Source organism: Pempheris klunzingeri, chromosome 24 (genome assembly GCF_042242105.1).
Source record: "Pempheris klunzingeri isolate RE-2024b chromosome 24, fPemKlu1.hap1, whole genome shotgun sequence".
In the NCBI taxonomy this organism is placed as follows: Eukaryota; Metazoa; Chordata; class Actinopteri; order Acropomatiformes; family Pempheridae; genus Pempheris; species Pempheris klunzingeri.
This window is the reverse complement of record NC_092035.1, coordinates 1234832-1258878: the sequence shown is the minus strand read 5'-3', so window position 1 is coordinate 1258878 and position 24047 is coordinate 1234832. Positions and strand designations below refer to the sequence as shown.

Here is a 24047-nt window from a genome sequence, read left to right as displayed (position 1 = left end):
GACCAGACTCCATTCACAAAAACAGTCATTTTATCTTGCAGCCCACAGGAGTTGCCGGTCCACTGCTGCACTGATCGATGAGTTTGTTTGTGTTATTGTGTGACTTTGGTGTTTTAAAATTGTAAGCTCAAAACTGACCTAGCATTAGAGTTCAGTGATTGAGGCAGCGGTAGACCAGCAACTCCTGTGGTCCATGAGGTAAAATGACTGATTTTGTTAATGGAGTCTGGTGGTTTTGAACTGAGTGAAAATAAAGAGGGAACAACTTAAGTTCCCCACCAGAAAGGGCCGTCTGACGGTGATGTAAAGTCTGAAAATATTCTAAATATAGCATAAACTATTGATTTTTTTTCCCAGGTCTGTCTTTTTTTAAGAGGCTAAAATCCATTTTCCTGCTGCCCCCGTCCACAGCAGTGACCACAATCTACTGCAGGTCATTCACTGACTGTGGATAATTACCTCAAACAACCACACTTAACATAAATGATCACATATGACATCATCTGTAGGTTCATCCTTCGTGTTTTAAGGGTAATACACAGTAGATATAAGTATGGTATCTGTCAGGGTTTAGGACCCGCAGCACTGTGGCGCTGATGCTTTCAGCACAATTGCATGAGCTTTTCCTCCAGATTATTTTCAATCAGATCGCTGCTGATCCTCCAGGGGGATTATTTAAATCACTGATTACATCACATCCAATGAGGTTAAAATGGTGAGCTTTATGCTTTATGCTGCACCTGAAACCGTGGACTGGTGAACTAGAAGAGACCTCTTTTACACTGCTGTTCTGGGGCTCAGTGATTTCTAAGATTTTTTTAAACGTTTCTTTCAATCCTGGGTCCTATTTGTACATAATCTGGTGTGTAAATGACTGGTAGGTGTCTGGCAGCATCATGGAAAGGATCCCTACAGAGAGAGACCTGGAAGATCCTTTTGGTTTAACCACAAACCGCACACACACCAGACTACATTCACAAAAATTGTGATTTTAGACGGCACGAGCTGGTCTACCACTGCCTTGCTCTGTTAGCTTGTTTGTGTTATTGTGTGACTTTGGTGTTTTAAAGGGTTAATTCAGAGCCAACACAATATTTGTCTTCCACAAAATAACACAAACAAGCTAACCCATCGAGACAAGATGAGACCAGCAACTCCTGTTCTCTGTGGGGAAAAATAGCTATTTTTGTCAATGGAGTCTGGTGGACGTACTTTGATCGAGCACAATTGGCCTGAAGGATTACATTACAGCCATTACATGGACCACCTGTGCTTGGCTGCCGGCTGAGGTGTTCTACCGGACCAATTCCAACACTTTTAGTACCTACCAGAATAGTTTAATACCAAATAGTTTACAAACACCTTTAGTCATCCTTTAATGCTGCATTCATGTCGTGGTTATATACTGTACTGGCACCGGTGAAGTGTTAAGATCTTTTGCCAAAAGCACTGACACAACTATGTAAAAATAATCAACTACAAGTCAAAGTTCTCCATTCAAAATCAAAGTGATCACATGACCCAGAAAATGGCGTGTTGCTGCCACCTGGCAGGAAAAAAATGTACTTTGTGCATCTGTGTGTGTGGTTAATGTGTGTGTCGGTTTCTCACAGACAGGCAGACGGACAGACAGGCAGACAGACAGACAGACAGATGGTCGTGGAGGCGAGATGAGGGGGAAAATATATAATTCATGCTGAACAAGGCTGAAGTTTAATTGCAGAATGACAAACAGGAGATGTGACAGAATGAGTGCAATACACACACACACACACACACACACACACACACGTGTACATACACAAAACACAGATGTACTGTCACAAAATAAATAAATAAATGAATAGATGCTCCTCAGCTGCAGACAAACTAAAGTGTTAAATACTCAGTTTGTGGAGGTTAATTAAAAAACAGACTGACGTCATTAATATGTTTCAAAACAACTCAAAGGAAAATGATCCATAATGCTCAAAGGACAGGAAGTCACAATATCTGACATTTTAAAACACACTCAGGAATTAATAAATCAATCAAGGTCCCGATCCTGGACAACTGTGACTTTACAGAAATGTGTTTTATCTGTGTGAGCTGATGTCAGCTGCATTATTTAAAGGGTATTCTGCCTAAAATCTTTCCCCTAGTGTTGGTCTAAGTGGGATAAAGCCCGACACTGGAAACGAGCGGTCTCTGGTATAATTTATCACTAAAAAGAACAACAACTGAGAAACTTCAGGTCTGCAGGATCTGCTGCTTTAGGTGAAACTTTCCCTTTACTTTTAATATTTCATCAGACATTTAATGAGTAATCACAAATCTCTCCGAGTAAATTGCTTTTTGGTTTGATGGAAAATTGTGTTGGGGCTTAAATGCCGAAAGTTAAAATGTCAAAGGTCAACACGGGTAAAGCATTGCAGTAAATGATGAAGCAGGAGGCGCAGGAGGTGAAGGTGGTGTGTAATTTACACTAAAGGGCCTGTGAGTGATTTTCCCCTAATCTGGGGGACGGGGATTATCTTAAATCTGCTGTCCTGACATCACCACCGACCCATTTCACAACGCGTAATCATAAAGTGCTGCGTCGTTCAGGGGGCGACTCCACTGGTTTACATCCACCAGACTCCATTGATAAAAACAGTAGTTTTACCTTACCAAGACACAGGAGCTGCTGGTCCACTGCTGCCTCCATCTGTTAGTTTGTGTGTGTTATTGTGTGACTTTGGTGTTCAAAAAAAACACTAAAGTCAAAGCAACTAGTGTGGCAACTCCTGTGTACTGTGATGTAAAATTACCATTTTTGTCAATGGAGTCTGGTGGCTTTGAGCAGAGCCATAAACGGTAACAGCGTCTGTTCCCTGTCAGAAAGTTTGAGCCGTGAAAATCTTCTAAATACAGTGTAAAGTTAAGTCAGGATTTAATTTAGGATGAAATCAGTGAACATTTTCTGGTTTAGTCTTCTTCAGCACAGCAGGATGTTCATTTACTAAATCATGGTCCATTTAGAGGAAGGTACACCAGGAAGAGGGGGGGTTTAGGCCAGGGCTATGTTGAGACTTAAGTTCATGCAACAGATTTGATTTCTTTTAAACTGGACCTGCTGTTACCGCGGCAACTGCGTGAAACCACAACATTCCTTGTTTACTTTGAAGAGTCTGATTGTGCTCGCTCCCAGATGATAGACACGCCAGGTTTCTCCTCTCATTCAGCTCAAGTTCAGACAGCCGCAAGACAGAGAAAAAGAAAAATGACGGCAGCAAACACCTACAGCCTGGACTGCCGTGTGAAGTCCTTCATCGCAGACTGGGAGATGAAGGTCAGTCGGGAGTTACAGTCCTCCAGGATGATGCTCATGATGGGCTCGTGCACCCCACAGGAACGAGCCCACCTGAAAGAGAGAGTCCAGACGCTGAGTGCAGTCCTTGATCGGCTTCAGGATAAAAACACAAGAGACACCTGGGGCTCAACGCAGCTGAGGGAAGAAGTCGTATCTCTCAGAGTGAAGCTGAAGGTGGCCACCACCAAGCAGAGGGAGGCTTCTGGCAGACTTGCGACAGAGCAGAAAATAAGTCGGGACTTGAAAGGTGAGCTCAAGAAGAGTCATCACAAGCAGACGCAGCTTAAACTGGCAACACAGAATATGTACCAGGACTACTGCCGTCAGTTGAAGGAGGTCCAGGTGAACTTTGTCGCCAGGCTGAATGAGGAATCTGCCAAGAATATACATCTCAGCTCCAAGCTAGCGGAGCTGCGTAAACAGCTGGAGAAGCACGAGTCCGGCGTTCAGCACCGGGCTGCTGGGACAGAAGGGAAGCTCCAGGCTACGACCACAGGTGTGGATCAGGAACGTGATCCAACCTGCCCGCAGAGCCCTTCTACATCTGGGGAGAGCCTGGACAGTGGCACATCTGCGTCTCCACCCACAAGTGACGAGGAAGAATCAGACCTCCGTGTTGAAAAAGCTGAGCCTCTCAAGCAGGACGAGGACAAAATGGTTTGCCTCGAGATCAGTCACTTACAGAAACTCTTGAAGGACACTAGCAGGCGTGTTTGGGGCGAGCACGCGGCCACCATCAAGAGCCAGAGGAAGGAGATCGCCAAGCTCCAGACCACTGTGATGCTGGCCGAGGAGCAGCTGGAGGTCCTGCAAGCGAAGGAGGAGGAGTGGGCCCAGAGGTTTGAGGAGGTGGACAGCAGGTCCAAGGTGGTCAAGAGGAGGAACTGGTTTGTCAGGATGTTTGCTTGAAGCTCCAGACCACAAGTTATATAAAAAACAGTTCTATGAACGCAGAAATATAAAACGGTTCTGTTTTGTTTCATTTCTGTAAGTGATCAGTTTCCTCACTTCCTCTACACTCGGTCTGTAAAACAAAGATAACTGTGATGTTGTCAATAATATAGCTGTTACAGTCATTATAGTTCGTTCTAATTATCTTCACCAGCAGTTAATTGGTAGTTTCATTAGCAGTGGCGGACTCTGCCAGACCCGCCATGGGGTGTTTAGTGTTTCCGACTGCTGCTGCCTCACATTAAAAGCATTCAACTCGACCGTTTGACCAGAATTTAAATTTCTGCAGCAGGGTCTCATGAACGGGATGAATGTTAGCTGTTGCCTTATAATCCAGTCTTTTTGGTGAGAGATTGCTTCGGAAAAGAAGGATTAATTTTGGAATACAGGTTAAAGCTCCAGACAAATTTATGGCGCAGGACGAGCACCTTTATGAAGTACTCTTGGTGTCCAGCTAGAAAGACATCACACAGAAGTGGTTGCAGGCAAACCCACCATCACAGGATGAGTCGAGATCGCAAAAAAGACTGAACTTTTCTTTAAGTATAAGATATAACCTACTGTCTGGATAGTTCTCATGTTCTTTGCTCCCGTTTGTTCACATTGAGGTGAAAACTCCAACAGAGAGAAGGCTTGAAAAGGCATCATGGTTCTGGTCTGTTACCACGGTAACGCTGGAGATGTTGAATGATGATAAAAGGAATTCTGAATTCCAAAGGTTTGCGAGTAATCAGCAGGGAGTCCGCTGAAGAAACATGAAATCACATCAGGAAACGCAGCAAAGAAGGAGCGAGAAGCTTCACCTCAGATTTGGTCAGTTTCAGGCAATCGTGAAGGACGCGATCGATCAGGCTTGGGACACACAAGAGGCTATCGTCAAGAGCCAAAGAGAGAAGATCGCCAAGGAGAGATCTCTACATATTGTGGTGTCTAAATGTCTTGTAGGTACTAAAAGTGTTGGAATTGGTCCAGTAGATCACAGTAGGTCCACTAAAAGAGCTTGTTTGATCCACTGACAGGCTCAGAGTGTTATTCTAAGTGTGTGACAGCATCATGGAAAGGATCCCTACAGAGAGAGACCTGGAAGATCCTTTTGGTTTAACCACAAACAGCCGTTATATCGCTCTCTGCACACACACCAGACTACATTCACATAAATAGCAATTCTTACTGTGCAGAATATGGCAGTTGCTAGTCTGGTTGCTGTGACTTTGGTGTTTTAACATATTAGTTTGGACCCCAAACTAACACTGTAAAACATGAAAGTCACACAATAACACAAACAAACTAACTGATCAAGGCAGCGGTTGACCAGCAACTATTGCATTCTGTGAGGTAAAATCACTGTTTTTGTTCATGGAGTCTGGTGTGTTTGACGAGAGCAAAATTCACAGCTGATCAACTGAATCTACTGGACCAATTCCAACACTTTCAAACCAAAAATAATGTACAAATAATGTTTAAAAATCCCAGTTATCCTTTAATCTACCGTTCATGTTGGCCAAAGTCTGTGGCCTCAGCTGATGTAACTCAGTTTATCGTACAACCACAAGTGTTTCCATACGCTGCTCTTCCATAACTAACATGTTCATGTTTAAACTGGTAGAAAAATGTTTTTAAACACACACCACTGCTCCCCCTTCATCCCTCACATCGGCCTGCATCCCAGGACCTGGATGAATCATTCAGAGGACGATGCACTCTAGCTAATTTGAGTCATGCCTCGTCGCTCCGGGGGAACTGAGCAGTCACGCTGTTCTCATTGGTTAAACATCAGCGAGGAGACAGTAAACGAAACAGAGCAGTGTGCACTCGAGGCACGGCAGCCCGGGACCAAACAAGCTGCTCTGGAGAATAATCTGATTATTTTCGTGTATGTGGGGCAAAGCTAATACTGATCTGAGGCGACTGCTCTTTCACACATCGCATGAGGCTGACAGGGCTGCTGCAGGATCCACGCTTTCCTAAAAACCACCAGAGACCTGTTGTAACATAGATCTAAAATGTATTCATGTGCTGTTATGTTTGATATTCATGTGCCTGAAATGTGTGAAACGTGTGTGTGTGTGCCTGTTTCATGTTTAAAAGGTTGTGAGATATGACCAGGTATATGGAATATTAAAGGGGAACTCTGAGATTTTTAAACTTGGCTCCTATTTTTACATATTCTGGTGTTTAATTGACTGGTAGGTGCAAAAGGTGTTGGAACTGGTCCAGTCATGGTCGTTTGATCCACTGACAGGCTCAGAGTGTTATTCTAAGTGTGTGACAGCATCATGGAAAGGATCCCTACAGAGAGAGACCTGGAAGATCCTTTTGGTTTAACCACAAACAGCACACACACCAGACTACATTCACTAAAACAGGGATTTTAGCTCACAGATTACAGGAGTCGCTGGTCTGCTGCTGCCTCTATCAGTTAGTCTGTTTGAGTTATTGTGTGGTACAAAAATGTTGCACTGGATCCGAACTAATGTGTAAAAACACCAAAGTCACACAATAAGACAAACAAACTGACTGATCAAGGCAGCAGGAGAATAATATCTCCTGTGTGAAATTACTGTTTTTGTCAATGGAGTCTGGTATGTGATGCCTTCAGAGATAGACCTGGAAGACCACAAACAGACTCCAGGAGTCTTTATTTATTATATTTTACTTCCTGCTACATTTTTTTTTTGGCAGAAAAGGTCCTCCATATATAATTTTTATTTAAATAGGGTTTTTAAAATGTACTTGATTTTGACTCAGTATGTCATAGTTTTAACATTTAATTATTTGTATTTATTTATTTTACTTTCCTTACCTTTGATGTATAATCCTGGCAGGAAAAGTCTTCCATAGTTATGATTTTATTTAAATAAGTTTATTTCAAAAACACTTGATTTTGACTCTTTATGTCATAGTTTTAACACAGAATGTTTATTTTCATTTTATCTTTTATTTTTACCTTCCAAACATTTACTGTATTTTTTTTTATCTCCCTGGCAGTAAAGGTCTTCCATACTAAAGGTCTTCCTCCTCCAGCCGGGGACCGGGCCGGGGACTGGTCCTCTACCGGGAGGGGAGGCCCGGAGCTCCAGCTGGTGTTTGGCTCATGACGCGAGACCAGGTGGAGGAAAATCTCCTTCCACCCGGAGGGAGGGAGGGAGGCGGGGTTTAGAAATATCCGGCGGCGGCGGCGGCGGCGAACGCAGCAGTCCGCTCACAGCGCACCGACACACGGCGTAGTTACCACCAGCAGCACCGGCAGCAGCCCCCGCGCCTTCACGGGTTGTTCACCCGGACTACAGGCTGCACCGACCGGCCACCGACCGGCCCAGGTCCCGGTGAGGGTCCATGCTGGAGGAGCCTCTCTGCTGGATCTCCACGCGGTTTAATCACCTCAGAGGTAAATCAGGTTTTCTCATGTGACTCGTTAATTAAAAGTTAAAGCAACAGGATGGGCGTTAATTAAGAACACAATCGATGTAAACTATAATAATCATTTACATAATACGTTGTTTCTGGGGGGTTTTCGATTAATGAGTAAAAACTTTGGTTTAGAAGTTCCCAGATCCTACATCTTGGATGCTCAAATATCCGGAGGTTAAGTGACTTAAATGCACCACTAAAACAGCCCACCTGTAGTTAGTTCACTGTCACCTGCAGGAAAGACCAGAAGGTGTGTCTTTTCCTCCTCTTGCAGGCTGTTTTAGAGGCTGTTTGTCCTGCAAATGTTGACATTATTCCACATGTATATTTAATTCTGACACTTCACACCTTAATTATAGGTCATTTTGACTTCCTACAACAGGTCAGGTAACCAAACAAGAAGAAAAAATATATGGATTTATTGACACATTGTCTTTTCCCAATAATTATATGCAAAAGAGGAAATATATTTATTAAAATACAGGTTATGAAACAGAAAAAAGTGGTTTTTAGTACCAATAAAACATATTTCTGCTACATTGCTTTGATTAATCATCACATCCTCCAGTTGTTTGTAGATTTTCTTTATGCTTCCAGTATTTTGTCGGTAGTTTGGATCGTACCCCCTTCTCCTGTATGCTCACATGTGTTTATAGCAGATAAGAATAGAGGACCACACCTACAGCACGCAGGAGGACGAATGAGAAGGTTTCTAAAGTAAAACCAGGCAGATGAATCATTATCCCGTTACCCACTTGTTCAGTTTACTGTCACAACTCAAACAAACAGAATATAAATCAAGTAAGTTAAAGAATAAGTCAGAGTGTTATTCTAAGTGTGTGACAGCTCTCTGCACACACACCAGACAACATTCACTAAAACAGGGATTTTAGAGAACAGTAGACAGGAGCTGCTGGTCTAGTTGGAGCGACTTTGGTGTTTTAACACGTCCGTTCAGATCTGAATTAACTCTTGAGGACCCCGAAGTGACACAATAACACAAACAAATTAACTGTTCAAAGCAGCAGTAGACCAGCAACTCCCATTTTATGTACAGTAAAATTAGCAGTTTTGTCAATGGAGTCTGGTATGTTTGAAAAGAGCGATATAACAGCTGTTTCTTATTAAACCAAAAGGATCTTCCAGGTCTCTCTCTGTAGGGATCCTTTCCATGATGATGTGAGAAATCCAAGCTAATGGCTAATTAGCACCAATCTGTTGCCAGGTTCATGTGCATGGGGAGTTTAGAGGAAGAAAAATGATGCTTTTTTATAAAAATATTCATAAAGTAAAGGCACGTGACGTTTGACCCACATGGACACAAGCTTAATCCTGCTGCTAAAATGGTCATTTTCTCTATGAGGATTTGTATTGGGAGCTCAGAGTTGATGGTTTGTCTTGGATGTACCCAGTTATCTGCATGAGTTTACTTGTTTGCTGCAGTTGTTGCTGTAAAAGTTGTTCCTGACCCTGATGAAGACCCCGGACCCTCTTATCTAGACCTGAACCATGCAGTAAAACACAGACCCGATCCTGATTCTTGTTTGCTTCTGCTTCTTTTGATTCTGCTTAGTTTGGTTTACGTCACTTCGGAATCCTGGTTACAAAAGTATGAAATCAGAATTTAGCAGATGAGAGAAGCTGCGGGAATTTCCCTCTCCAGTGGTATTTGACATTATTAGCCTTGAACAGTGCTTCCTGTCTGTTGTGTGCTGGAGTGGAAAATCAATTTAAACATATGCATTTAGTGCCGTATGGCTAATCATGTGTCTTGTGACCCTTTAACGTCATATGTTCATTATGTGAGCTGCCCTCAGAAAGCTTCAGGCGTCTTGTTTTTCTCAATGCAGGCGAAGATAATTTAATCATGTAAAACGGCAAATACAAGACTGAGGACGGTAAAGATTCTCTCTTTCAGCTGCTAGTTAAAGGCAGTAAACTAGCAAGAGAAGCTAGTTTATGAAAATATCCAACCAGTAAAATCCTGGTTTGCAGCAGCTGCCAGCGAAGGACTTTCACCCAGAAGGCCGCTGTCCCAGTCCCGTGGTGACACTGCACTTCCATAACTGACGTATGTAATTTACCCATGAACCATCGTCTTTCCCTAAAACCTTTTGCTGCCTAAACCTAACCAAACTACGACCGTTGCACAGCGTTAGCCACCTGCTAATTGTTGCCATCATGACAATGTAGGTCCAGCAACCCTAACCCAACCAAAACCATCGGCTTCTCCTAAATCTAACCAAACTACGACCGCCTCACAACGTCAGCCACCTACTTATTGTTGTTACCACGACAACGAAGGTCCGGTAACCCTTCTTGGGAAGTCTTGAACGTTGAAACCCTGATTGTGTTCGAACAGGTCAGCATGTTCCTAATGTGATAACTGCCTGTTAATTAGTAACAGGTCAAAGGGGACGTGCGGGATTATATAATGCTGCCGTGTTTATGCCGAACATGGACCTCGGCTGGTGTGTGAGTGTGTGAGTGTGTGTATGTGTGTGTGAGTGTGTGTGAGTGTGTGTGAGTGTGTGTGTGTGTGTGAGTGAGTGATTGGGTTTGCAGGCAGCGGTGCATGTGACTCCCTGTGGATCGAATGTCTCTTCAGATCTGTGTTTCCTGTGTGTGTGTTGCCCAAGGCGCTGTGTGTGTGTGTGTGTGTGTGTGTGTGTGTGTGTGTTTGTGCTGTGATGGGTGGATGCTCTGACCAGCGCCGGAGCGCGGCTACAGAGCGCCGCACATCCTTCAGATAAGACTTATCGCTGCTGGATCTGCACATGACGGTTGGAGTCGCAGCCACAAAGTCCAACAGAATACTAGAACAACAACAATAATTTAGAGAAACTAAAATATGATCTAAGCCAGAACAAACTCACACCACTCACATTCGCCTGTTATTCAACGTGTGTGACAGCATCATGGAAAGGATCCCTACAGAGAGAGACCTGGAAGATCCTTTTGGTTTAACCACAAACAGCACACACACCAGACTACATTCACTAAAACAGGGATTTTACCTCACACAATATATGAGCTGCTGGTCTGCTGCTGCCTCTGTCAGTTTGTTTGTTTGTGTTATTGTGCATGACACAAATATTAAATAACCCTTTAAAACACCAAAGTCACACAATAACACAAATGAACTAACTGGTAAAGACAGCAGTAAACCAGGAACTCCGATGTAAAATTAATGTTTTTCACAATGGAGTCTGGTGGCTTCGAACCAAGCTACGTAACGCCTGTTTCAGTTCCATCTCTGTATAAAATTATGGAAATATAGAGAGAGACCTGGAAGATCCTTTTGGTTTAACCACAAATAGCTGTTATATCGCTCTCTGCACACACACCAGACTCCATTCACTAAAACAGTAATTTTACCTCACAGCACACAGGAGCTGCTGGTCAAGTGCTGCCTCGAATTATTTCTTTGTTTGTGTTATTGTGTTACTTTGGTGTTTTAAACGGTTAGTTTCAACACAATATTTAGATTCAACACAATATTTGCGTAACACATAATAACACAAACAAACTAAATGAGTGAGGTAGCAGTAGACCAGCAGCTCCTGTGTTACAGGAGTTAAAATTACTGTTTTTGTCAATGGAGTCTGGTGGCTTTGAATCGAGCAAAGATTTACAGGACATTTTTTGTCCAGAGTATGTAGAAATAAGGCACAGGTATAGAAATGTCTGTTTAAGGCAAGAAATGCATCTGCAATGAACTTTAAAGCTTTTTTGCATGACATTTGGAACTTTTTCCACAAACTAATAACTCATTAATTTGTATGACCAGGCTTCCTTATTCATTACATAGAAAGATGATATGTTTTCAAGGCCTCATCTGCTCTTGTGAAGCATGTTTTGTGTTGTTGACAGCCTAAAAGAGTTTCTGATCTCGCTGACATTCGGTTGAATTAATTAGTGCATTTCTATTAAGCCTCTTTTTCCTGTCTGTGTGTCGGGATTTAATTAGTCTTTGTCGTTGAAGGTCAGACTCTGGCCTGTGGGGACGGCGGAGTGATGAAGCAACAACAGACCCGCTCTTTAAATAAGCCTTATCTCTTATTTTAAATAGCTTTTTTAAATGTCTGCTCTCTCAGGGTGGATATCTCGTAATTCCCGTCTCTCCACTGGAGCTTTTCTGTCCACAAAAACAATCGCGTTAATCAGGGTTTTGCTGACTGGCTCCCAGGTACAGAACTCCATAGAAATATCTGGTTGTTTTAGAGTCCGCTCATGATTCAGTGTTTTAAAAGCCGTCACACCTCCACCAGGTTCAGGGTCTCTTCTCCTCATCACTCATTTAAGCAAATGCGGTGTAAACTGGAAGTAAAACATTTGGTCCACTAAAAGTGCTTGTTTGATCCACTGACAGGCTCAGAGTGTTATTCCAAGTGTCTGACAGCATCATGGAAAGGATCCCTACAGAGAGAGACCTGGAAGATCCTTTTGGTTTAACCACAAACAGCACACACACCAGACTACATTCACTAAAACAGGGATTTTACACAGGAGCTGCTGGTCTACTGCTGCCTTGTTTGATTAGTTTGCATGTGTTATTGTGTCTTTTAAACTGTTAGTTCAGATCCAACACAATATTTGTGTAACACAAGATAACAAAGATGCAATGTCAAATGTTATCAGCTGCAGGTTTTTGTTTAACTGCAAACAGCCGTTATATTGCTCCCTTTAAAGCCACCAGACTTCATTGACAAAAACAGTGATTTTACCTCACAGAACTCAGGAGTTGCTGAGCCCCGTTTGTTTTTTTTACAGATAAGATTTGTTTACTTTCTGCACATTATTTCCATTAAAAGTATGCTGAATTAGCCACCAGTGGTGCCTGTTTGCAGGGAAAACATGGATGTACAGATAACAATCACTATTTTACTTTGACACTAAAGAAAACTTAAAATCGTGGAGATTCTCAGGCAGGTTCTGCAGTTTTTTTTTGTGAATTTTAAGTGGATTTATGGACTTCTGCGTGGGATGTGTACGTCACGCTGAATCTAAAAATGTGTGTGTTCAGATATGACAGAGCTCTGTATCACACCTGCATGCACCTGTGCCTTTCACTCACCTCACGGCGTCTTTAGCTCACGTTTCCCTCTTTCACACACACACACACACACACACACTCACACTCAGAGGTAATCAATTGGGTTTTTGATTGATGTTTCGCAGATCGATAAGTGGACACACACTGTTTAGTGCTCTCATACTGACTTCTATTAAGCAGGTAATAATGAAGTCCTCTGTGGGTCGTTAAGGCTGTTAATCAATGGTTATTTGGCATATTTAAAGGATTAATTCGTGTAATTGTTCCCGCTCTGTGTGGACATCCTGTTATAGATCCACCTGTCATCAAACCTCTCCGGCGGCGCCTCGCTCCTTTCAGACAACGGGGGGGCGGAGAGGAGGGTGGGGGTGGCGCGGATGGGAATCAGTCAACCGCTGTGGCAGGTAGAGAGGCAGTCGTCACGGCAACAGGCGAAGCGCGTGCCCTGATTGGCCGTGAGCATCAGATAAGCGAGGCAGGCAGGAGAGGTGGCGCTCTGAGGATGGATGTGTTAGTGGCCGCGTTACGGGTTCCTGTCTCTATTTTCGGCTTTAGCCGTTTCCAGCTGCTGCTTCTGTCTCCAGTATTTCATCCAAAGGGGTAAAATCAGCTGTTTTAGTGCTGCACATTCATCACATTTCACGGTCTAAATTCACCCCGGAGCAGCAGAACTGTCAACAAACAGCCCATGAGGGTGTTTCCTGATCAAACAGGTCGTTTAAAGTAGCGTCCATGTGTGGGAAAATTTAGAATTAAATTGAAATTTACCGACCAGGCTCTTTGTCTTTGCTCCCCTCGCAGCTTTTAGGTGGGAAAGTCAGAGTCAGAAACAATTTTATCGCCATTTATGAGGAATTTATTGTAATTTGTTTGGTGCATAATGAAGAAATATAAATATAAAAACATAAATGAAGATACTTGCAACACAGAATGTGAGAAAAATATGAGCCTTGGATCTGTTTTTAAAATAGAAAAGCTGCTTTAGACGTTAGAAATCCACCTTCTTTTGACTTTTAGTGTCAAAAAAAGAGATCAAAACTTCAACATTAATGACAGCAAAGTTTCCAGTAACACATTAATTATATTAAAGAGTATTTATCTGGGTTTAAATAGAAACGAAATTAGCTCAAACAGACATTTATGGGTGAATTTCCATTTTTAGATTTATTAAAAACTATTTTGAGATGTCCTAGTGAAACTCAAGGTAACAACTTAATTTCCAAAATTGATTAATAGTGTTTTGGAAACTATTTACCGTTGGCGCAGGCTAAATCCAGCTTAGCGCAACAAAGGCCGGCCTGTTGACGAGTCCTGTAGCGTCTGCAGTTGATCCATCATACCAACACCAGCCGCAGTTAATCCAATCCATTATCACCCCGCACAGCTGCACGCCTGTGAACGCAGACGCCCACTTCACTTTTTAAATTCATGAACGCTAATTGGATCAAGTTATGACGCAAGGTGGTTCATTAAATCAAAATTCTTGACTCTCAGGGTGGAAATACCTCTTGTTGTCAATTAAACGCACACAGGCTCAGTGTGTTCTTCACAAAACGCTTTTATGTTGGTTTTTCAGGTCAGCGGCACCGTAGTGTCTGATCAAACGTGTGTGTGTGTGTGTGTGCCTGTTTCATGTTTAAAAGGTTGTGAGATATGACCAGGTATATGGAATATTAAAGGGGAACTCTGCTATTTTTAAACTTGGCTCCTATTTTTACATATTCTGGTGTCTAATTGACTGGTAGGTGCAAAAAGTGTTGGAACTGGTCCAGTCATGGTCGTTTGATCCACTGTTATTCTAAGTGTGTGACAGCATCATGGAAAGGATCCCTACAGAGAGAGACCTGGAAGATCCTTTTGGTTTAACCACAAACAGCACACACACCAGACTACATTCACTAAAACAGGGATTTTTACCTTGCAGAATATGGAAGTTGCTAGTCTGGTTGCTGTGACTTTGGTGTTTTAACATATTAGTTTGAACCCCAAACTAAGACTGTAAAACATTAAAAGTCAGACAAAAACACAAACAAACTAACTGATCACGGCACCAGTAGACCAGCTACTCCTGTGTCCTGTGAGGTAAAATGACTGGTTTTGTCAATGGAGTCTGGTGTGTTTTAAATAGGAAAAAAAGAAACCAGGTTTAAAAATACAGGGACCCAATTAGATCCAATGTAATTTAAACTTTTTTAAAGTTTTTAGGGTTTTGTTTTATTTATTGAGTTTCACTGAGAAACGAGGGTGCCGACACCTCACCTCAGGGCCATCAGGTCATCCGCAACTTCCGGTCTCACAATGATGATGCAATGGAGAGTGGACAGCATCTGAATGCGTCATCAAAGCTGTTAACCTAATAAAACACCTGGCTGGGTTATAACTGTTCAAACTTGTCAGAACGAACTGACTGACACTGCATTTATCTCCCTGTATTATTGGCCTGTAAATCGACTGTGGATGCGGTAAAGCTGCTCCGACGCCTGATGGCTCTCAGAGATACGCCGGTGACTGAGTGCGCTCTGAAACAGCTGATTCATATCAGGTCAACGCTGTCTGAGTAACTTTCTTTTTCTTTTTTTTTTAATCACATGTGCATCTCTAGTATCACTGATAAGTCCCAGAGTGGGATGTGCACCAACGATTCAAGACTGAGGGAAAAATGTGAGGACAGAAAACGTGAAATTTGTGCTCATGAATGTGTGATTGTGCCGTTTTATAGACTGGAGATGCTTCGCTGAGTACACAGAGTACCAATGTACTGCTGTATAAAGACTAAAAGGTCACAACTAACTCGACTCAGCAGTGGATCCCAACTTTTCTTTTAAAGGAGAGCTCTGCTGTTTTTAAATCTGGGCCCTATTTTAACATATTTTACATGATTTTAGGAATTGATGGTCTAGATCACATCAGCTGGCAGCTGAGAAAGCAGTCACAAAACAGCTGTTCAATCGCTCTCTTTAAACGCACCAGACTACATTCACAAAAACAGTGATTTTACACAGGAGTTGCTGATTAAATTCTGCCCGATCAGTTTGTTTGTTTGTGTTATTGTGTGTTACACAATTATTGTGTTGGATCCAAACTAATCCTTCAAAACACCAAAGTCACACAATAACACAAACAAACTAACTGTTTTAGGCAACAGTGGACCAGCAACTATGATGTACAATTACTGTTTTTGTCAATGGAGTCTGGTGAGTTTTGAAGCGAGTGCTACAACGGCTGTTTCTGGTTAAACAAAAAGTAAATTTGCTGGTGTGGTGCTGCCTCAATTGGTCAGTTTTTCTGTGACTTTGTTGTTGTAAAGAACTAGTTTGGATGAATAAGACATAAAGTAGGGTTTAGGTTGCAGGACGAGCAGCGTATCGTGTCCCTTGGCTGATGCTGTCAGGGTGAGCTGAGGCCTCCAGATAAACCCCAGCGAGGCTGTTTTTAATCCTCGCCTCTTGCGAGATCAAGGCGGGGATTATTCACAGTGATTGTTGTCTTAGAGCTTTCAGATCGGCTGCTGCTGCTGTTGTGGTTTGCATGCCAGTTCTGTCGTCCTTCCCCTCACAAGAGCAGACTTTAAAACCCCCCTAAGCTCCCATCTGACTTCATTACTGTTCACTTCACAGACACTGGCGCTTTTACAGAAGGAGGGTCTTTTGTCGTTTTTCATGCTGTCTTACGTCTGGTTATGTGGCCGGATATTTTGCTGCAGGCAGGTAGGTTTCATGCAGGTGAGCTGCCCTGAGGTGGAGCCTTTTGAAGAGGTGGGAAGTACATTTAGAGGCTGGTTCCTGCAGTCAAAATTAAATTGAAAGCTTTGTGGTTCCTGAAAAGCTCCTGCAGTGGAAAAGGTTTGAGTGTAGCTGCTGTGTCTGATTGAATTGTTTCATGGAAGGTGAGCAGGGAGGTTAAATTTCGGGCACACAGTGAAGTTTTTATGGAAGAATGGCCTCTTTTCTACCAGTTATTTTGAAAAATGTTGCTTGTCTGTGCTTGTTTGATCCACTGACAGGCCCTGGTTGTTATTCTAAGTGTGTGACAGCATCATGGAAAGGATCCCTACAGAGAGAGACCTGGAAGATCCTTTTGGTTTAACCACAAACAGCTGTTATATCGCTCTCTGCACACACACCAGACTCCATTTAAAAAAAGAGCAGTTTTACCTGGCAAAACACAGGAGTGTACACACAGGTGTACTGCTGCCTCCATCAGTTAGTTTAGTTGCTTTATTGTGGGTTACACAGATATTGTGTTGGATCTGAACTAAACCTTTAAAACACAGAAGTCACACAATAACACAAACAAACGAATTGATTGAGGCGGCGTTAGACCAGCAACTCACAAGTAAAATTACTGTTTTTGTCAGTGGGGTCTGGTGGCTGGGAAAAGAGCGATATAATGGCTGTTTCTAGTTGAACAAAAAGGATGTTTTTGTACCTTTTGTACTGTAAAAATGAAATAGTGTCCAGGTTTAAAAATACCGAAGTTATCCTTTAATAGGAAAGGTTTTTAAGGTGACATTAGCTCAAGGGAGTTACTTTTTCCTGTAGAAACTAGCTGAATAGAAATAACTAAAAACCGCTAATAAAAACACCTGTATATCCCGTCGTGGCGTTTATTAGCAGCGTTTCCATGACGGCCTGGGCTCACATGCCACATATGCTCCGTTGGCTCTCAGGGAGCGGTTCAGTGTACTAAGCTGATTAGAGTAATGAGCTTTCAGCAGACCCTCAATAGCCCAAAGATCTCCAGGTCACAGCACACTATTTCTGTAGCTGGTTTACTGAACGAGAAATCACCACATCAGTACAGGAAGTCACAGAAACAACATTAACAATATCCCGACTGATTAAAAGGTTATTTATGAGGAGTGATTTTAACTGTTTGCATGTTTTAGGTTGTGAGCGAGGCTCATTTTTAGGAGCAGAGCGCTAACATGCTAACACGCTAACTAACCAGCATGCACACACTACAGAAATACACTTTTTGTTTACACTATACACTACCGCACTAAGACGCTAATATTATACATTAACACGCTAATATGCTAACTAACTAGCATACACACACTATAGACCTACACTATTTTTTTAATCTATACGCAAAACACTAGCACTATACACTAGCATGCTAACTAACTAGCATACATCCACTAACTTTTTTCCACACTAACATGCTAACACAGTACACTAACTAACTACCTAGCATACATTCACTATAGACCTCCACTAATTATTTTTCTACACCATACATTAACATGCTAACTAACTAGCATACATACACTATAGCCCTCCACTAATTATTTTTCTACACCATACATTAACATGCTAACTAACTAGCATACATACACTATAGACATCCACTAACTTTTTTTTACAGTTTGGTCTTTGATTCATCGGTTTGTTTTGATCCGGAAAATTAAGAAAAAAATGTTTTGCCTGCACAAAAATGAAAATTGATATCTCAGTGATATCTCATTAACAGAAAAAATAGATAGATTAAAGTATTAATCATGTGGGCACAAATTAAAACTGACATTTCAGTCTAATTAATTTAATTTTGATATTGACAGTCTTAGACTTCCGTACAGTTGAAGCATGTCTTTTGGTTGGATTAATACTTTTGCACACAGGAACAGACAGTTCATATATGATGGTAAAAGTCCAGCAGTAAAAACTTCAAGTAGCCTCTCTGAGATTGACTGTCTTGAAGAAAATGAACGGTATAACTTCAGGAATGCGTGCACTCTTTTTAGGGGGAAGCTGTTGAGGCGGTGGCGGTGTTGACGGCTGGTTTTATGATGTCGTCTTATGACCGGAAGACGCTTTGTCGCTGCTGCTCAGCGTCCGGACTGAAAAGGCCGCAGGGCAATCATCTCGCTGCCCTTTAAAACATGAATGTCCATTTGTCTTTTGGCCACATGATCCTGCTGGTGGGCTCAAAATAAAGCAGCGTGGGATGGATAGATGGATGGATGGATAGATAGATAGATAGATAGATAGATTGAAGTACTTTATTGACGTTTATTAACGTTCGTTGTCGGTTCGTGGTTGTTTGCAGGTTGACTCGAGGCGGCAGGATGCTCTGGCTGCTGCTTTGCCTGCTTCCTCTGGTGGGCTGCAGCAGAATCGCCGCCCAGGACGCCGCCTATCAAGAAAGACGCAGCAACGGTGAGTTAAACCAGACCTCATGGGAAAATTGTGTTTTTTAGAGACACAAATTAGTGAAGTAAACAGAAAAAATGCTTAAAATCCAGTTTGTTGCGTCATGTGCTGTTAATTAGCAGCTTCTCGGTTGGTTTAGATTTGATGTAGTCTTCTTCGGGGTCATTTGCTTTGTGAATTTGGCTCCCAGTCAAGTCACTGCATGTGCTGATGATGCTCTAAAGCTGACGCTCCATCCTAAGCCCCTCCCACCACACGACCACGTGGACATCTGCACGCCCTTTTAATTTACAGCCGAATGAGCGCCCTGTTTTTTTGCTAACGTGTGGACCTGTAAAGCCTTTTGAGATGATAAACTGTGACTTGAGGCTATAACGTTAGCTAACTGGAATTAGCCGCAGCCTTTGGCTACCGTTAGCAGGAGGCTAAACTGTTAGCAGCATATAACATAGCCGCTCATCGCCTGCTTTAGTGGTAGCTGTACATACACAAGCTAACAAACCACTGCAACACATTTAGATATTACAGGAAGTTAGTAGCTTCAGTCATCCTAGTCGTGATCACATTACGTAGACATGAACTTGAATTAGCCGCAAGCTATCGTTACTGATAGCAGGAAGCTAAACTATAAGCAACATTCATCATAGCCGTTCATCGCTGCTTTCATGGTACGTCCACATACACAAGCTAACAAACCGCTGCGACACATTTCTATTACAGGGAAATGTTAGCGGTTAGCAGCTTCAGTCATCCCATGATCGCTTCATAGAGCGCTACATTAACACAAACAGGAATTTGGGCGCAGCCAGCAGCCAGCTGTGTCGGCCATTTTTATTTTCCGCTCTGTTGGACGTGTCTGCAGCTCGTCGATGTCTCGGCGGGGAGGTTTCGACCACCTGCTTTTATCTCAGGGCGTCGCTGATGACTCTTATTACCTCTTTAATGTGTCTGTGAGCTGCATCGGCCTGTTTGGGGCTTTTTGACCTGATTTTTTTAGGGATGTTTGGTCATAAACATGTTCACAGACTCAAAATTACACATGAATATTTTAATTAATGTTCACAGTGATGCGTATTGGATATGTGAGCCCTTTCCTTTTCCTCTTCCTCTTTGTCGTCGTTATAATTACCAGCAAGAACACTGAATGAAAATAATTAACAAACATGCAGGTGCAGTTAATTTTCAGATCCCATGAATGGAACAAGAAAGCAAAGACTCTGGGTGGAAATATGGGGGCCCCGTGATCTTTATATGTTGCATAATTAATTATGGTTGTTGTTGCCATGGTAGCAGCAAAACAGACAACCAGCACAGCCATGACATCGCTCTCAAAGCCACCAGACTCCATTGACAAAAACAGTCATTTTACACGAGAGTTGCTGGTCAACCGCTGCCTTTATCGGCTACTTTGTTTGTCTTATTGTGTGACTTTGGTGATTCAGAGGTTCAAGTCAGAGCCAACACAATATTTGTGTAACACACTAAAACACAAAGCAACTAAACAATCAAGGCAGCAGTAGACAAGTAACTCCTGTGTAAAATCCCTGTTTTAGTGAATGTAGTCTGGTGTGTGTGCTGTTTGTGGTTAAACCAAAAGGATCTTCCAGGTCTCTCTCTGTAGGGATCCTTTCCATGATGCTGTCACACACTTAGAATAACACTCTGGGTCAGTTTTAAGTTTTCATCATACCCACAGGTCATTTAGACCCCAAAACATTTAAAACTTGGACCCAGGTTTAAATATATTGGCTGCTTTTAACTATTTTGTATGTTTTTCTGAAGCAGTGACATCTTGAAATTTGAGATGCAGGCCTGTGAATATGCTGTCTGTGGCACTTTTTCACCAAACTAGGAGAAATCTCCTAAAAACACGTCTCATTTACCCTTTTAAACACTGATGGCGGAGCTGCATTTTGCTGATAATGCCTCTGCACGTTCACATAGTTGTTTTGGTACTTTTCAATACAAGTAAAAGACAGAAAACATGACATTTTTATCAGTCTGTCACATTTGTTGCTTCATCTGGATCTGACTGAGATTTGTCTGGTTTGGTTCCACATGAAAGGTTATTCACGCGGTTTTGACAGACGTCTCAACGAATTAGTTTGATACGGCCTCTGTGTGTGTGTAGGTGTGTGTGTGTGTGTGTAGGTGTGTGTGTGTGTAGGTGTGTGTGTGTGTGTGTAGGTGTGTGTGTGTAGGTGTGTGTGTGTGTAAATTGCTCAACAATTTCTTTCATTTGTCTTTGAACTTGTCTCTTAACTCCACAAATTACAGCACGATTCACCGAGACTAACACATCCCAGAGTGTGTTCATGTCAGCGAAGGGGAGCCTCAGGGAAAGAAATCAGTCTTCTGACAAACAGCAGAGGCGCCGCATGACTTTAGATTAATCATTTGTCCTTCTTTTGGTCCCTTTTTTCATTGATTTTCTTCTCGCTTGTGACACATGACTTACAGAAATTGAGGAAACAAAGAGGTTTCATCCCAGAATTAACTTATATCCTATAATAATAGATTTTTAAACGGTCCAACGGCATGAAAACCAGGTAATTATTGATAACAGGGCTCGATCAGTTCCAGATGTAAAGCTTTCAAGATGATGTCGAGATAATGTCGCTGATAGAGCAACAGAGCAACCGCAGACCAATAAGGTCGTTTTACATCTCTTTGTAGTTGTTTTATGTCTCTTTGTAGTTTGGCATTTCTTTGTTGCCAGTTTTTTAGCTCCTTGTAGTCATTTTGTGTCTCTTTGCATCTCTTTGTAGTGTGTTGTGTCTTTTAGTAATTGTTTGGCAAGTCTTTGTTGCCAGTTTTTATCTCTTTGTATTCATTTTATGTCTCTTTGTATCCATTTTTTGGTCTCTTAGTTGTATTTTTTGTCTCTTTGTAGTCATTTGATTGACTTTCCGTCAAGAAACGTTAAGTGTCAGAGACTCTGGGACCGCTTGGACCCCTGGGCCTGTGTCTGGTCGACCCGTTCAGTAATCAATCCGCTTTATTAATCATAAATGATTAAGCTTAGACAAGAAATACTCCTTTTACATCGTGTCCATTTGGTGCCTTTAAGCCCACACTGTTAAAGATAAACTCAACGTACGGCTCCTGCAGTAAATCCGTTACGCTGGGGCGAATCGGATTTACTGCAGGTATGAATTTGTTTGTCTGCGCCCAGCGTGGGTCCATTTCTTTGTTTATTTCTGAGAAGTGGAGGTTGTTGATTGGAAACTCCCTGCGGCGCCGCTCACTGAGCTCCTTACAACATACACAACAGGCCTTTTGTTTCCCCGCTGCCGTCAGACTGCAGCTCCATGCATTCTCTGACGGATTACCGCCCGCCTCCCACTGCTGCGATCAGTGGAGGGCATGTCAGGTCCCCGCTGCTTTAATGCAGCCTCAAGGTCGTGTTTAGCAGGTATACGGTAGCGTTTACCACGATAACTACCTCCGTTTACCACGATAACTACCTCAGTTTAGCACGCTAACTACCTCAGTTTACCACGATAACTACCTCCGTTTACCACGATAACTACCTCAGTTTACCACAATAACTACCTCAGTTTACCACGCTAACTACCTCAGTTTACCACGATAACTACCTCAGTTTACCACGCTAACTACCTCAGTTTACCACGCTAACTACCTCAGTTTACCACAATAACTACCTCAGTTTACCACAATAACTACCTCAGTTTAGCACGATAACTACCTCAGTTTACCACAATAACTACCTCAGTTTACCACAATAACTACCTCAGTTTACCACGCTAACTACCTCAGTTTACCACAATAACTACCTCAGTTTACCACAATAACTACCTCAGTTTAGCACGATAACTACCTCAGTTTACCACAATAACTACCTCAGTTTACCACAATAACTACCTCAGTTTACCACAATAACTACCTCAGTTTAGCACGATAACTACCTCTCTAGTTTTGTGTCTGTTTGTGGTTGTTTTATGTCTCTGTGGGTAGTTTTGTGTCTGTTTGTGGTTGTTTTATGTCTCTGTGGGGTAGTTTTGTGTCTGTTTGTGGTTGTTTTATGTCTCTGTGGGGTAGCTGTGTGTCTGTTTGTGGTTGTTTTATGTCTCTGTGGGGTAGTTTTGTGTCTGTTTGTGGTTGTTTTATGTCTCTGTGGGGTAGTTTTGTGTCTGTTTGTGGTTGTTTTATGTCTCTGTGGGTTAGTTTTGTGTCTGTTTGTGGTTGTTTTATGTCTCTGTGGGGTAGTTTTGTGTCTGTTTGTGGTTGTTTTATGTCTCTGTGGGGTAGCTGTGTGTCTGTTTTGCGCCTCTTTGTAGTTGTTATGTCTCTTCATGGTCATGTAGTGTCTCTTTGTGGTTAATTTGTTTCAGTCAAATTGAATAGCGGCCTGTGCCTGATGGGCCCTTTCAGTAATAAATCCAGGGAGGATACCTTAAAACCTCATCACCGCCTTAAAGTAACCTCTTCAGTAACACCAAGACATATTTAACATCCATAACCAGCAAGAGATAAAAATTAAACCATTTCAAATCCAAGTGATCCAAAGTGATGATAAATCCAGAGCATGGCTGTATTCTTTTGACACTTCCTGGCCTCCGTAGAGGAATACAAACTAGTGAGTAAACTCTAAAATAGTGAGTCAGTTGTTTTATCGTGTTTCAGGTCCAAGCCAGAGGAAACCCAAAGAAAAGTCTGCTGCATTTGGACTTACAGTTAGAATAAGCTCCAACCTTTTAAAGCTGAGAAACAAAAAGGTGTTTCTTAGACTGCATGAAAACACCTGTTGTCTGTGGTGTTGTCGTTATTCTGCGCTGCCGTCACAGACTCACCGGACTTTTTTTTCCCACAGAGGAGGTTGCCCCGACGACGAGGCCCCACATCTACCACTGCCGTTCGCCCAACATGGAGGACTTCACCTGCTGGTGGCATCCGCTGGACAACCTGACGGACGGAGAGCCGGTCACCTACGTCCTCAGCTACTCCAAAGAGTGAGTATTTTACTCACTGATATTTTACACACTGAGCAAACATTATATGATGCAGCGCTTTAGTTTCAAGTACAGTAGCTACCAGCTAACAGCTTAATGATTCGATTGTTTTTATGAAATACTTTTGCAATCCAGAACTTTAACTTTGAGTTTAATAGTATTTTTACACA

General features: G+C 42.3%; 1 protein-coding gene across 1 annotated transcript in view; it reads left to right on the top strand.

The window, feature by feature from the left end:
• Positions 1-7470: 7470 nt before the first annotated feature.
• The window catches only part of LOC139223841 (prolactin receptor-like), a 28954-nt gene continuing 12377 nt past the window's right edge, over positions 7471-24047 (top strand). Inside the window, exons 1-3 of the mRNA XM_070855845.1 lie at positions 7471-7670; positions 18801-18910; positions 23739-23877. Of these exons, the coding sequence (XP_070711946.1) occupies positions 18820-18910; positions 23739-23877 (230 nt within the window). The 5' untranslated portion in view covers positions 7471-7670; positions 18801-18819. The remainder of the gene's footprint in view (positions 7671-18800; positions 18911-23738; positions 23878-24047) is intronic.